This window comes from Electrona antarctica (genome assembly GCF_951216825.1).
Source record: "Electrona antarctica genome assembly, chromosome: 3".
Lineage (NCBI taxonomy): Eukaryota > Metazoa > Chordata > Actinopteri > Myctophiformes > Myctophidae > Electrona > Electrona antarctica.
Window position 1 is genome coordinate 5457430 of NC_136808.1, and position 14838 is coordinate 5472267.

Below are 14838 nucleotides of genomic sequence, written 5' to 3' on the forward strand. Positions count from 1 at the left end.
TCTGTCTATAGAAGTGTCTATTTGTACGTCTCTAAATGTTTTGATGATTTGAACATGGTGGACCCTATTGGAAACAAGTGTAATGCTTAATTGGGTCGTCCACTCACAGTTAACAGCCTTTGTATTGAGTTTGTGCTTGAAATGTACTGTAATTCTGCAAACTGTTAATAAATTCTTCAATCAATCAATCAATCTATCCGTTCGGCCACCGCTGACACGTTGTGAGCTTTGTTCTTGTTTAATGTAGCGTTATCAAATTGGTCAGTCATTTGTCTCATTGGAATAGAGGCATCAATAAGCTAGGGTGGTCCCACAACCACATCATGAGGAATTAATTCATCACTCTTATTTTTAGAGTCCACTCTTTAAATAGAACATTATTTTCAGTCCTTTTTCCTATGATACAGGTTTCCTGGTCTATTTCACACGTTAAGCAGTTTGTTGAACAGTGAGAATACTATATTTTTGCAGCACTCTTAGAGTGGACAAATATCAAACTGTTTACTCTATTTCAGCTTTAGCTTATATCATTTTATTCAGCACACCTTAGATCGCTGGACCATGGACAGACTTTCAGAACCAAAATCCTCAATTTGTATCGCACTACAAAAACAAAGTTGCATTTAATTCCGACACAAAATAGATGTTATTGTAATAAATAAATTACAATATGATCGACATTGGAGACATAATTTATTTCATAATCTTTTTCTTTTCTTCTCTTCTATATTACAGGTTCATGTCATGAACCCATTTATAGTACCATGGGCAGCGTTCCATTTGGGGTTTATGATCCGGTTGGGAGCAGATGGTAACTTTCATCATGTTGTAGTCAATGATTTGTAGTCATCTGGCAGGAAACCACGGAATCATTAGTACCCAAAATACGGAATCAGAAGCACCCAAAACACTTCCAGCGATCATAATTTTAGGGCAGGCAATAAAATCATAGATGCAGCTTTAATAGTTTAGCTGATTTTTTAAATATAAATGAGCGTATATTCCAGAGACTATTTAGTGTCTGTATACCTTTGTTGTCCCATGGGGACAACAAAGGTTGTTTTTATTGGATAGGCCCTAAAATTCCGATCATGGGGAATTATCCGCTTCACATTTTGGAACACAGACCAGGCTTTACCTCCGAGGTGGAAAGCCTGGTGACGCAAGGTTACATTTATAGTGACAGTTCACAGAGAAGATTGTGTGCACATCTCAATGCCTATATTCTGGCCAGGAGGTGCTGGATGTCAGGCATCAAGGCAAACATCAAAGATTCTTCTTCTTTTGTCTTGTACATTTATAGTAAGACATGAATCTTTGGGCACATTATGAAAGGCATGACATAGTCCAACCTTCCTGGCTGTCAGACACGCTAAAAAGAGATTGTCTCCCACTAAAACAGCTACAGTCCTCCAAACTCAGTTATGAAATGTGACACATCCGGGAAAAAAGTGACTCTGGAAAAATAGCGCTGGAAGAATAGTTTAGATGTTCTATAAAACAAGACAGCATGTTGTTTACATACATTCATATGGCTACTACATAAAGGATACAAAGCCAATAAGACAAGTAATGAAAAACCCTAAATCATTTGATTCCGTTGAATCAAATTCTTTGCATGCATGCTGCATTTGCAGCTCTGTCTCCAAGAGAACTGTTGGAAAAACCTCCAGTACTGAGTAACCGCAGGGACTTTAACAATATGCTGAATTAACAAAGCTACTGTACAGTATTAAGTCATTCATTCAACAGAGTTACAGATATTCATAATTTGACTTGGTTTGTGAGTCAATCTGATGATGATCATTTGTTTCTTCCATTTCAGACACAACTATGAAGTCATTTATCTGAACTTAAATATTTTCATTCAATAGCCAATCTGAAAACAAACCTTTGTGCAATTAATTTACTTAAAGATGTATATAAGCAGTGTGAAGTAGCAAACAATTAAGTAAAGTTCCAGAAAGCGACTGTTGTCTGGCAACCAAACATACTGAGACGGTTCGTCGATTACTTTATTCCACGTCGAATTTCTTCTGCCCGTTACTGTGTGTACGTACATGGACATGAGAGTGTCCTGCCTCTTGATGATTTGTATATTTTACATGTAATTGTGTGTCTCTGCTTGTAAGGCCGCTTCTAGTCCCAGCCATCTTGTGCACCGTATGATCGCCAGCTTCCATGTTTTAGAGTCAGTTTCTCTGTAATCTCTGTGTTCTCAGGAACCTCTTTATAGATCCAGCTGTCTTTAAACTCTGAGCTCTTCTCGATCATCTCGAACAGCCTGCGGTACTCGTCTGGAAACACGTGCCCAGTCATTATGTCCTCTGACATACCCATCTCAGATAAGAGCTTGCTGCCACCGTCTGGAAACCATTGACTAAAAGAACAATGAGACAGAAAGAAAAGTAGAGAAGAGAGAGACAGGAGAAAGTAATGTTAGCTGGAAACTGTGAGGGGCAAAAAAAACAACACAAAATGAGACGTTCAACCCATTTAGGCGCGACGTCGAAATTTAAAAAAAAAATGTCTTCAAAATCCTGACAGTTTTCTGAAAAACCTTATGTTTCTGTATCAGTGGTGCTCATTATTTCATGTCAAGGACCCCCAAAAATGATATGTAATTGGCCGCCGACCCCCATCTGAAAATATGTTGTTCCAGGAACCCCTCAGAAGCAAAGATTTGAGTTAAAAACGTTCGCTCTGAAAGAATATATATTCAAAGATTTGTGACACAAATTTCACGATTTTTCCAAAAATAGCAGACCTACAAGCTCGTAGCGCGCCACCGAGTGGCGCGCTATGAGCTTGTAGATCTGCTATTTTTCAATAGCTAAATTATAACATGTTTAAAACACCAAAAGGGGTTCCCGCCCAAAATGGGTAAATAAGAGTAATCCATTTAGACTAGAGGCTATAGAGCGTCGCAGTCCCGCCTCCTACCCTGGACCAGGAAATGATTCTCCGTTCATTTTCCTCAGACATTTCAGAAAGTATTTATTTAAAGACGTTTACGCCGCGGACAAAGCCAACTCGAGTCGTGACAAATCATGACAACAAACACAATTTTTTGGGCCGAACAAATAATTAGAAAGAAGAAAAAAACGGCAGGTTACAACACTTTTTTTTTTGTTTTTCTTCTTTGTAATTATTATTTGTTTGGTCCAAAATATTGTTTGTGTTGTCATGAGTTGTCACGACTCGAGTTGGCTTTGTCCGCGGCGTAACCGTCTTTAAATAAATACTTGTAAGAAATGTCTATGGGAAAAATGCATTGGGTTTCATTTCCTGGTCCAATTTAGGGGGCGGGACTGCGACGCTCTATTGGGTAAAGCTGCACAGAGGTTTTCATACTACATCAACATGTGTGTTGGCGGCCCCCCCAAGTGTCAGCAAGACGGAACGGATTGACTTGCGTCACTGGACGGATCTTACAGAATTTTAATTGTTCCAACACTTGTTTTGCTTAAATATGTTGCATGATGTGTCAAACAGCAACACATTATTGGTAAAGAGAACTAAAACCACAACTGCACACAAAACCACACAATCTTTGGTCTGTGCCAAACGTTACTGTGGGTCTGGAAGTTCCGGGGACAACTCTGTGACCCCCACACAGAGTTGCACCACTCACTTCACACGGGTGTGTAAAATTGTTTAAGGCTAAAATTACCTGTTCATGAACAGTGCTCATTTAACGCTGCACTGCTGTACTTTACAAGTCCGTATTCACACATTAGAAAACACAGTCGTCAATCCCCAACACTGATAGTATGAACACAGCGTCTGCATAAACTATATGGACAAAGTTTCCTTTTTCATTTTATGGACAAAACGACAGTCTCCTCTGAATAATAAATATACAGGTAGAGCACGTATTCATTCGGCGCATATACAAAGCAAATATTGGGAGATTAATTTGGAAACTGTACTAAAAATCTCACTAGAGTTCTATTAGTATGTGTTCTTAAATCACTGGTGACTGGAAACACCAAACCCTGCCCGTGGGATTATAGGAGCCAAATCGTTTGGAAAAATAAGAAAGTATTTATTTTTTTACTATGTGGCCATGGGGTTGCGCTGTTGGGCGCAGGTATACAAAGTGCTAGGTTCACTGTCATTTTGTGCTATGAAAGCCGTTTGTTTCATCAGGATTTACTTTATCGATACTATTCTAATTTATAGTAGGCATATACGGGTCAATACAAATAATATACAATATACAAAGAGGCATTTTGTTACTGGCCAGCATATGAGACTAAGCCGTATAGATGATTTAGCAAATATATATAGTCTTACTTTAGTTTGTTGATGAGCTTAGCTTTCCTCATGGCCATGACCTGTTTGACCATGACGAACAGAGTTGAGGCGTTGTCAGGATTCAAACCAGAGGAGAACAGATCAGCTCTGGGACTCAGATGGACCAGACACAGTGGGTCAGGGACCTATGTATGAAGAGACAGGAAAGGAGGGGAGGAGAGATAGGATGTTAAATATGCTCTTCAGTCTTTCACTATTGAACTCATAATTATCCCTGCTCTCTGATGGTCATCGATCCCACCAATATGCCCCCTTGTTTTTTCTTTTGTGTGTGTGTGTGTGTGTGTGTGTGTGTGTGTGTGTGTCTCTTGTATGTAGTGGTAAGCTTACTTTACTGTCATTTGATGTCTTGTATTTCACAAAAAAGATCTAAATAAAGTATGCAAAAAAAAACAAGAAGCTCTTCTTCAGTTCACAATGTTTTTTTACAGTGATTGCGTTCTTACTTACTTTGCGTGTCTTCTTAAGTGTCAAACTCGGTTTGGACATCCCAAACGACTCCCAGGGCTCCTGGATATAAACACAATAGGTCAAGTATTAACATGAATTATAAATGTTAGCACAACAAAGAGGTAGGAGCGCACACCAGTAGTGGGGAGGTGCTGACCGCAGGAGATACAACTTGAAACAAGGAAAAGAGGCCCGCAGAGCTCGCAGCTTCTTCAGGCCCCGAAGAAGGCATCCCGTTTGCCGAAATGTCGGTTCAATTCAGTATTTAAGTCCGACGTCATTTTGTAGTGCTACGTTACGTCCGGGTCCAAGTGGCACCAGCTCCCGTCCGCATCATTGTAAATAGAATATCTAAACGCGTGAATCTTTTTACAATGACGTTATTTTTCAGAAAGGAAGCCATTGAGGGTTAAAATGGGTCTTAATGCTTCCAACTCGAGTAGAATTATTAATGGTTTTGTACAAGTTTCCATGACAAAACAAAATGATGTGGAGACAATAAAGACTATTATTATCATTATTATTGAAGGTGGTAACAGTCCATTTGCTCAGTAAAATATTTCGGGGGCATATTTAGAATGTTTGCAGGCTTGAGTATGTTGAATCTAGTTTGCATTAATGAGGATTTAGTTGACACAATGAAATAAAATGGCGATAGTATTCCGTGTGGGGCAGACGGCCTGTCACAGCCAGATTTGGGAGAGCAGCGCAGCTTTGTTGTTGCGAGGAAAGCGGTAAAATGAGACTTTCGTGGTTGTTTTCGTCTCAGATTTAGTCCGACGGAGCGTCACAGTATAACTCTATGGGGACACAAAAAGAGTCACAAAAGTAGGACCCGGAAGTATCTCACGTGCTCGCGCTCACGTCGCAGCTAAAATACAGAATAGAGGTTTCTTGAATCGTCACTACGAGCTGTGCGGCCTCTTTTCCTTTTTTCAAGCCCATCTAGTCAAGAAATGGAACTTCTAATCAAGGAACTGGTCCAAAAGTGACTCACTAAACACATCATTTACTACACTACACTACATTACAGGCCAATAAATGACATAATCTTCAAATTACAAAATACAAATGCATTTGCCGTCTAGAACTCTTTACTGGTAATCATCGTCATTGTTTTGATTGATTGAAGAATTTATTAACAGTTTGCAGAATTACAGTACATTTCAAGCACAAACTCAATACAAAGGCTGTTAACTGTGAGTGGACGACCCAATTAAGCATTACACTTGTTTCCAATAGGGTCCACCATGTTCAAATCATCAAAACATTTAGAGACGTACAAATAGACACTTCTATAGACAGAACAGGAATTCATCATAAAGGAGGTAAAAAGGGAAAAAAAACATATACAGTGAGGGGAAAAAAAGGGGTGGGCGGTGGGGGGGATTCACGTTCAGCTCCGTTAATTTGTTTGTTTTCCTTGGAGGAGCTGCGTTGGGTCCCCAAGTCGGCTCCGTGGCCGTACCTTGAGTTGGCTGTGTGGCCGTGACCGTCTATTGTGTTGTCCTTGCGTTGGGTCCCCAAGTTGGCTCAGTGGCCATACCTTGAGTTGGCTGTGTGGCCGCGACCGTCTCTTGTGTTGTCCTTGCGTTCGTGTTTGAGGGATTCCGATTTTACAGGGGCCAGTTTCGAATTGCAGCCGTCCGTAGGTGCCCTTTGAGAGCGGTTTTGAAAAAGTCAAGGGATTCGCATGTCTTAATGACAGTTGGTAGGGCGTTCCACATTTTGGTGGCATAGGAGCGAAAAGAATTTAGTCCCTTGTTTGTGCCGAATCTGGGTTGTACATGGTTCGTTGCACTCCCTCTGGTGTTGTGGGTGTGGACTTCGTTAACATTAAGGAAGTATCTAGACAGGTACATGGGTATCTTGGTGGTGTATCGAATCTTGTGGACCAGACCCATTGCAAGATGCTGTACTCTGTCGTCGACCCTAAGCCATTCCAGCCTGTCGAAGTGGGCAGGGGTGAGGTGGGTTCGGGGGGCTAGGTCAAGTAGGAGCCTGACCAGTTTGTTTTGGGAAACAAACTGGTTTAAAGTGACATTACTGGAAATCTTGACATTACTAACATTATTACTGGTCATGTTTTGTGAAATGACTGAACATACAGTATTTACATTACATTACCGGAAAACTTTACATCATCTAATTAGCATTTTTGCAGCATTACACCCCATTTGATCTTCCACAGTTACCTTGTGCAGTAACTTGACATCAAAGGCCATCTGGCACAAGACGCTGCCGTTTCTGTATCGCATCATATCGCCTGGCTTTGCCATCATCTTCTGTAATAATGATAATCATGGTGTTGATGGACAGAGACAGACAGACAGACATGTTTGTCAACTTTGTACAGACAGGCAGATTGCTGTAGAATAGATTTCCACCTGTGGCACATTCTTCATCACCAAGGCAATGAGTCTGCTCAGCACCATGCCTAAGAGTCATCTCCAAGCTTGACTACACTAACTGCCTTTCTTTTCTTTTTTGTGTAAAGCACTTTGAGCTGCATTTCATGTCATGAAAGGTGCTATACAAATAAAGTTTTATTATTGCGAACGCAGTGATTGCGAACGCAGTGAGCATTTACTATGAGACCCAGCAGATCACGTCTGTGTGTCTGTGTGTGTGTGTGTCTGTGTGTCACGCGGTAACACCACCCGCCCACCACCAGAGGGCGCAGCTGTATCACACCCAAAAACAACACACACATGCACGCACGCACACACACACGCACACGCACGCACGCACATACACACACACACACACACACACAAAAAACTTAACTTAAAAAAAAACTTAACTTAAATTAACTTTAAAAAAAACTTAACTTAAAAAAAACTTAACTTAAAAAAAAACTTAAAAAGGAAAAACGCAAAAAAAAAAAACCTAAAAAAGAAACACGCACGCACGCACACATACACACACTAAAAAAAAACTTGAAAAAACATTTAATTTAAAAAAACTTTAAAAAGTACGTAATTTATTCTAATTGTTGTTATTGCAATTTACGAGCTGCGTTCGCTTCCCGCGTTTGCGCGTCTTACTTATTATTATTAACCTACTCCTTGCTGGCCTACTGACATGTTCAGTAGGCCAGCAAGTTCAGTCTTGTACGGACCACATAGGATCTGATGCGTGACAGCTAGTCCCTGGTTCAACAGCCCAGTTTATCCCATTTTTACCTGAGATCAGATTCTAAAAAATCTGACAGTTTTCTGAAAAAGCTGTTTCTGTCATTCGTTCTTCGATTTTTCAAAAATAGCAGACCTACAAGCTCATAGCGCGCCACCGAGTGGCGCGCTATGAGCTTGTAGATCTGCTATTTTTCAATAGCTAATGCTAACACCAAAAGGGGTTCCCGCCCAAAATGGGTTAAACCTGGGGTATAAATTGGACTAGCCCCAGAATATACAGAATATACAGGGTGCGCGAGTGCGTGGACACAGCTGTTTTTCTGCTCCCATGATAATGAATGCACCCATTCTCACTGGCCATTTTTCCCCCCCGCTCCAGGTGGTCATTTATTTTATTTATTTTCTGTCTCATTGAAACACAAACCTCTGCACACAATAAAGTGAGATTGACGCTTTCTGTAAATCATGCTGCATATTAGGAGCATCGGATAAAAATAAATGCAGACGTTGAAAGTTGTAAAGACAGATGGACATTGGACAGACATAAGGACGGTGAGGCAGATGGTTCTTACCAGATATTCACTCTCGCTCATGAAGAGGAAGAGTTCTATTCTTCCGTATCTGTAGACGGAGGTACGTTCAAACAGAGAGTACACCAGCTTCAACAGCGGGGTTCTTTCCCGCAACTGTGGCAGTATACCAAACACCTTCACTGGGAGGTCTACACACACACACACACACACACACACACACACGCACACGCACACACACACACACAAAGTCACCTTAATTTCTTATTCCTGCACAATTTCAAATTTGTGTCCATTTGTGGGTCTGTCTGTCTCCAGTTTGCTGGTGTGTGTGTGTGTGTGTGTGTATGTGTGTGTGTGTTTTCTATGTCTCACCGTCAGTCCAGTTGGCTTCTGATATACCCAGATCAGTAAAGAGTTTATCAGCGGTCGTGACAGAAGGTCTCATGTTTCCACCAATGAGGGGATCCAATCCCCAAAAGTTACAATTAACTACTTCTAACTGGCCATCAAGACGCCTCTCCAACTCCTGAACAAGACACAGACACACACATTTATAAGTTATTATAGTTTTCAACCAATGCTGAACCGCGCACACATTCCTATCATCACAACACGCATTCATAGGTTTATCACAACATACAGAGGTTGGGCGATGGGTAGGAATAGGCCGTTATATATTCAGTGTTACCCCTATATGCATTATTGTGTGGCGGGCTGCAAAAATGGGAACTGAACTGAACCAGTGGATAATTGTACCGGTCCCAACGGACTCGAGAAAACATTCTAAATTACTGGACCCGGTCGGAAACAGAAAAGTACTGTACATACGAGGAAAACTGGACATGTTCCGAAACGAACCAAGGATACATGAAATGTATTAGACCCGGTCTCTAGACCCGTTACTGGACTCATTTAAAGCTAAACTCACACTTGATCTTAGCCAAAAAGGCAGAGAAGCGATATTTAAAGCTGAACTCACCGTGATATTCATATTAGCCCTAGCGTAGATCTACGCCAATTTGTCTTTCTCATCGCCGATCGGGAGACCGGATACACACAGCGTACCGGTAAGTAACATTTGTAACATCCGGTCGGGGGTTTTGGCTCTTCAAAAATAAGGGTTGAACGAGCGAAAGTCCTGGCAGTATGAGGTGAATTAATTAATTTATCCTGGCGGGTAATGGGTTAAAACCGAAGGTTAATAAAATAATAATAAAAAATGTTGTCGGGTCTAGGAATAGACGAAAAAAGGCAAATAACCGCAAAACAAACGAGGGGAAACACTGATATTATGTGTCTTGCTATTGCTACCATTTACCTGTTTTGATTGATTGATTGAAAATTGTATTAACAGTTTGCAGAATTACAGTACATTTCAAGCACAAACTCAATACAAAGGCTGTTAACTGTGAGTGGACGACCCAATTAAGCATTACACTTGTTTACAACAGGGTCCACCATGTTCAATTCATCAAAACATTTAGAGACGTACAAATAGACACTTCTATATAGACAAAGAACAGAACAGGAATTCATCATAATGGAGGTAAAAAGGGAAAGAAACATATACAGTGAGGGGAAAAGGGGGGGGGGGGGGGGGCATTGTGATTCTTACCTGTAGGTAAGGTAGGTAGCACTTGTCATTTTCCAGAGCCACCAGCCTCTGAGCTCCAGCATTCAACAAAGTTCGAGTCAACACTCCTGGTCCTAAGACAAGAAACACCAGGGCACATTAAACGCTGGAGGAAAATTAGCACTGATCAGACAGAGATATCACCAATCACTCCACTTGCCATTTGTGCCCATGGACCCATATGTGCAAATATCTATGACATAATCAATGCAAGATGTTTTCTATATCTTTCACTATAAGTCTATAAAATAGATGACTTTTTTTATACTTCTTTTAACATTATATCCATGTTATAATAATAACCAGAATCATACTGCACAATAATTCTATTAGAACTGTTATAATCAGGCACGGAGCCAGGAATTCTTAAGTAAGTAAGGCATAGCCAATACGAGGTAGGCAGGCACCCCGGCCGGCCGCAGCCCCCCCCCCTCAAATAGCTTATAAACACATACACACACAACACATATAAATGTAACAAACACACACAGACCTGGATTGCATTCGAAGATGGCTGTTTCCAGATCGGGACCTAGTTGTTGCGTTACCAGCTCGGCCAGGGCTGGATCAACTATGTAGTGTCTGACGGCGTTAGTCAGCTCGACCTGGCGAACTTTCTCTGCCCTGACGTCCAGGAAGTCATACCTGCTTACTGGACGACTCTGAGTCTGACCCACCTACAACACACACACACAGACTATATTACATGACCGCAAATGTCACAGAATGTCTGACCATTACAAACATATGAATGTTAAACCATGAATGCATACACGCAGTGACGACGACTACGTGGGGGCTGCGGGGCTCGAGCCCCCTTGATGATTTTAGGGGATTTTTAGTTTTTCTACATTCTTACCTTAACACGTCTGTTTTCTCACTGTCCGGGGCGGGGGTGGTGGGGGGTGGACCGCGTTGCCTGTTCCTTGTACACATGCAGATCAGGCATTGAAATGCTAATCTGGGTGCTTAACCTGCCAGGTATGTGTGTGAGGAGATGATCACAGTCACAGATAGAGGGAAGTGTTATATTTGGCCTATTATTTATGCTATATATTATTGACCGCATCTGTGTCACAGTCTCACAGTCACGGGCCCCATTGAGGATTTATGAAAAGTATTCGTCCCTGCATACACGTGCAGTTTACACAGACAGCCACCACACTACTATTTGTTCAGTCATTTGATCCTCCAAAGAAATGTCAAATAATTCATTTCTCCAACCATTCACAGCCCATACATCCAAAAAGTCCTATCCGATTGTATTAAACGGCGTTAAACTCACCAACATTGCAGCTGTCAGAAAGCTTAAATTACAATAAAAATCTTTCTATCTGCAAAGATTTGGTTTAATAAAAATCTGTAGACAATCAAATTCAGTGCAGGTGATAATTTGTGTTCGAGTTTGGAACCCATTTCAAAATTGCACATAATGCAGGAGACAGCAGAAGGAGTAGGACGTTGCGTTATTAAAAACGAGCACTTCCAAACTCCAATACTTAGAAAAAGTATCACCTGCACGTAATTTATTGACATAAAGCAGCTCATAACATTGCAGATAGAAAGAGGATAATACGTACAGCGGCAATGTTAGTGAGTTTAACGTTGTTTAATACAATCAGATAGGGCTTTTCTGTTTGGATGTGTGGACTGTCAATGGTTGGTGTTGCAACTCTAGATTTGAGAAATTAAAAATAGAATTTATAGGTGCTTGCGGCTAAAGCGTTATGCATAGTCTGGATTTTCAGTGGTGAGGTGACCACCGAACTACAACATGACGTCACGGAGCCACGGTGAAGAGCAAACCACCGCTCTTCCCCAGCCCTTCTCTCTGTTTTTACTCACCACCGCTCCACTCCGGTGGTGAGGTGACCACCACCGGAGTGGAGCGGTGGTCACCTCACCACCGAAAATCCAGACTGTGAATAGGCCTGAATTCTCCACAAACCAGAATGCGGAGTAGTGGTATCATATCCTACAGACTGACCTGTAAGGCTGACGGGTTTCTCTGTGTCAGTGTTGATGAAGGGGAAGTCCTCTCAAGGGACGAAGGGGCCGACGATCGATCTTCGCTGTAGGCTCTTCTCTGGGGCATGAGGACACAGGGTCCAGAGGGTACTTTAGGGGCCAACACTGCTCGAATACAGGGTCTACTGCTGTGTGTGTGGCAGCAGACAGAGCGCAACGCCAACACCACCACTTTACTACACATCTGAGTGGACATGATGGACGGATGGAGAGGGACAGGTGGACGGACTGTGATGGGAAGGTGGTCAGTGCCTGGAGCAAAAAGGAATGATAATAATTAATTGACATACACAGTAAGACCATTACAATAATTGACCATTTCGATAAAACTATAGCCAGCCAGGTAACTAGTTTATAGTGTACAGTAAAATCACAGTAAATGTGCACATGATCGAGATAGCTTAGCTACTACGACAATACATATTTGTCGTGGTAACATTGCAGACAAGAGTTATGCGTGCGTTGCGCATGCAGTATATAACTTACAATAACATGGATCAAAAACACTGACGTATTCTTGCTAGGGTTGCCACCCGTCCCTTAAAATACAGAATCATCCCTTATTGGAGAATTAAATGATGCGTCCCTTATTGAACCAATAAGGAACACAGTTTGTTCCTTATTTTCCTAAATAGCCTCTACACGTCAACACTGAATTTAACAATAATGAACAAAACAAAACACAGGAAATATTAAAGTCAGCACAATTGTTCTAGCAGGAGGCACACAGTACCTAAAGTAGCCTAAACCAGTGGTTCCCAAAGGGGTCTTTGAGGGAGTTCCAGGGGGTCCCCAGCTAAATGATAGTTTGGAACCAAATGGACCCTTAAGGGTCTGTAACTCTGAGAGTGTACAAATGGAACCAAATGGACCCTCAGAGTTAAATTAACATTGATTTTACAATATGAATTGGGGGCCCAGAGATAGAAATGCCATTAAATGGGGGTCCGTAGACTAATGCATGTCAAACTGGTACTTGAAATTAAATGGGTTGAGAATCACTGCGTATAAATCCTCTCTTATGGGGGTCGCTGGCATATATTTTCTAATGGGGGTCCGCGGGCTCCTAGTATAGAGTCCTGTAGCCATTCCAGCCAGGTGGGTTCGGGGAGTGAGGCCAAGTAGTAGCCTGACCAGTTTGTTTTGGGAAGTCTGGAGCCTTGTTTTAAGGGCCTTTGAGGTGCTGTGGTACCGTCCAGGAGGTGCATGCATAGTCGAGGAAACCTTGTACGAGGGCTCCTGTTAGGGTCTTCAAGGTGTTTTTGTTGACCAGTGAGGAGATCCTGTATAGGAATCTTGTTCTTTGGTTGACTTTTTTGATTACGTTGGTGGCCATTTTATCACCGGAAAGATTTGACTCCATGATGGAACCTAGGTAGGTAATTTCATCTTTTCGTGTTCTTCATGTTCAGTTCATTTTCAGTTCTTCATGACCCAAACATCCAGTAAGGGCGAAATCCATTTGACATTTGAAAAACATCTCCTGAGATCGATTCGGTATGGGACCTTATATTATTTATCATCTTATTTATCCGTGTTTTTACAAGATGTCATGTCAGTAGTATTTCTAATACCTGCCCAATAGCCCACATCTTGGCTGCTGATGTGGGGATAGGTTAGCCTGCTATTTCAGTAGACTATTATAGTTGATTGTTTAATAATGTTGAGTTTTAAAGTCTAATATAAATATAAATCAATATAATTAAATATTGTGCCCATTTAAAGAACCACTCGGATTCACAATCAGAACTCTTTATGTTGTTATGCTCATTTGGAAAACAAAATTCTACTTCAAAAGTTGTTGATAGCATTAACAATAAGTTGAAGGGAAACTTCAACGTATTGCTTCAACCTATTGCCGGCCTTGCCGCACACGCCTGCGCCGCAAGGCCGTGGCAGGCGTAAAGAGTGTCCCTTATTTTGATTGATTGATTGATTGATTGATGAATTTATTAACAGTTTGCAGAATTACAGTACATTTCAAGCACAAACTCAATACAAAGGCTGTTAACTGTGAGTGGACGACCCAATTAAGCATTACACTTGTTTCCAATAGGGTCCACCATGTTCAAATCATCAAAACATTTAGAGACATACAAATAGACACTTCTATAGACAGAACAGGAATTCATCATAAAGGAGGTAAAAAGGGAAAAGAAACATATACAGTGAGGGGGAAAAAAGGGGTGGGCGGTGGGGGGGATTCACGTTCAGCTCCGTTAATTTGTTTGTTTTCCTTGGAGGAGCTGCGTTGGGTCCCCAAGTCGGCTCCGTGGCCGTACCTTGAGTTGGCTGTGTGGCCGTGACCGTCTCTTGTGTTGTGATTTCAAGATCTCAAAGGTGGCAACCCTAATTCTTGCAGTGAAAACAAATGACTCGCATATACACGACGATGTTCTGTTTTTAAGCGAATTATTAGGATTAATCTTTCTGCTATTATGGTAAATGATTCCCATCAAATTCTAGGTGGCTAGCTGTTAAAGCTAACGTTACATGATCAACTCAACTGACACATGACGAAAGTTCAGGTTGCAAATCGCAGTGGGGAAACTAACCTTTGTTCGAAACTCGATGTTGTCGCTAGTCACATCGCAGATGTGTGTTTAGTTTAGACGTGGTTAATATAATACTGACATTGAACAACACGCTGCCTGTTGACCCCCTCCACAGTTCACTTCAGACCATACGCAACTGCGTAAATTCAGGCGCATGTGGATGATGTCATTGTTTACCATAG

At 41.5% G+C, this 14838-nt stretch overlaps 1 protein-coding gene across 2 annotated transcripts; it reads right to left on the reverse strand.

The window, feature by feature from the left end:
* Positions 1–676: 676 nt before the first annotated feature.
* On the reverse strand, positions 677–14813 carry LOC306920907 (dimethyladenosine transferase 2, mitochondrial-like). 2 transcript variants are annotated; one of them, XM_079497889.1, is made up of 10 exons: positions 14657–14813; positions 12061–12353; positions 10567–10750; positions 10056–10147; positions 8813–8966; positions 8480–8628; positions 6966–7055; positions 4771–4830; positions 4300–4445; positions 677–2380 (listed from the first exon to the last, which is right to left on the reverse strand). In XM_079497889.1, the coding sequence occupies exons 2-10, from the start codon at positions 12295–12297 to the stop codon at positions 2140–2142; spliced, it is 1353 nt and encodes a 450-aa protein (XP_079354015.1). In that variant the 5' UTR covers positions 12298–12353; positions 14657–14813; the 3' UTR covers positions 677–2139. The 2 variants fall into 2 exon arrangements, with proteins under 2 accessions (XP_079354015.1, XP_079354016.1); XM_079497890.1 differs by lacking the exon at positions 6966–7055.
* Positions 14814–14838: the final 25 nt, after the last annotated feature.

Excerpts from the sequence above, each read along its gene's own strand:
- LOC306920907 (XM_079497889.1), bottom strand. The coding sequence starts at position 12,297 with ATGTCCACTCAGATGTGTAGTAAAGTGGTGGTGTTGGCGTTGCGCTCT. Across the intron at positions 7,056-8,479 it reads TGAGCGAGAGTGAATATCTG|AAGATGATGGCAAAGCCAGG; the intron begins GTAAGAACCATC and ends TCATTATTACAG. Across the intron at positions 2,381-4,299 it reads AAGCTCATCAACAAACTAAA|TCAATGGTTTCCAGACGGTG; the intron begins GTAAGACTATAT and ends TTGTTCTTTTAG.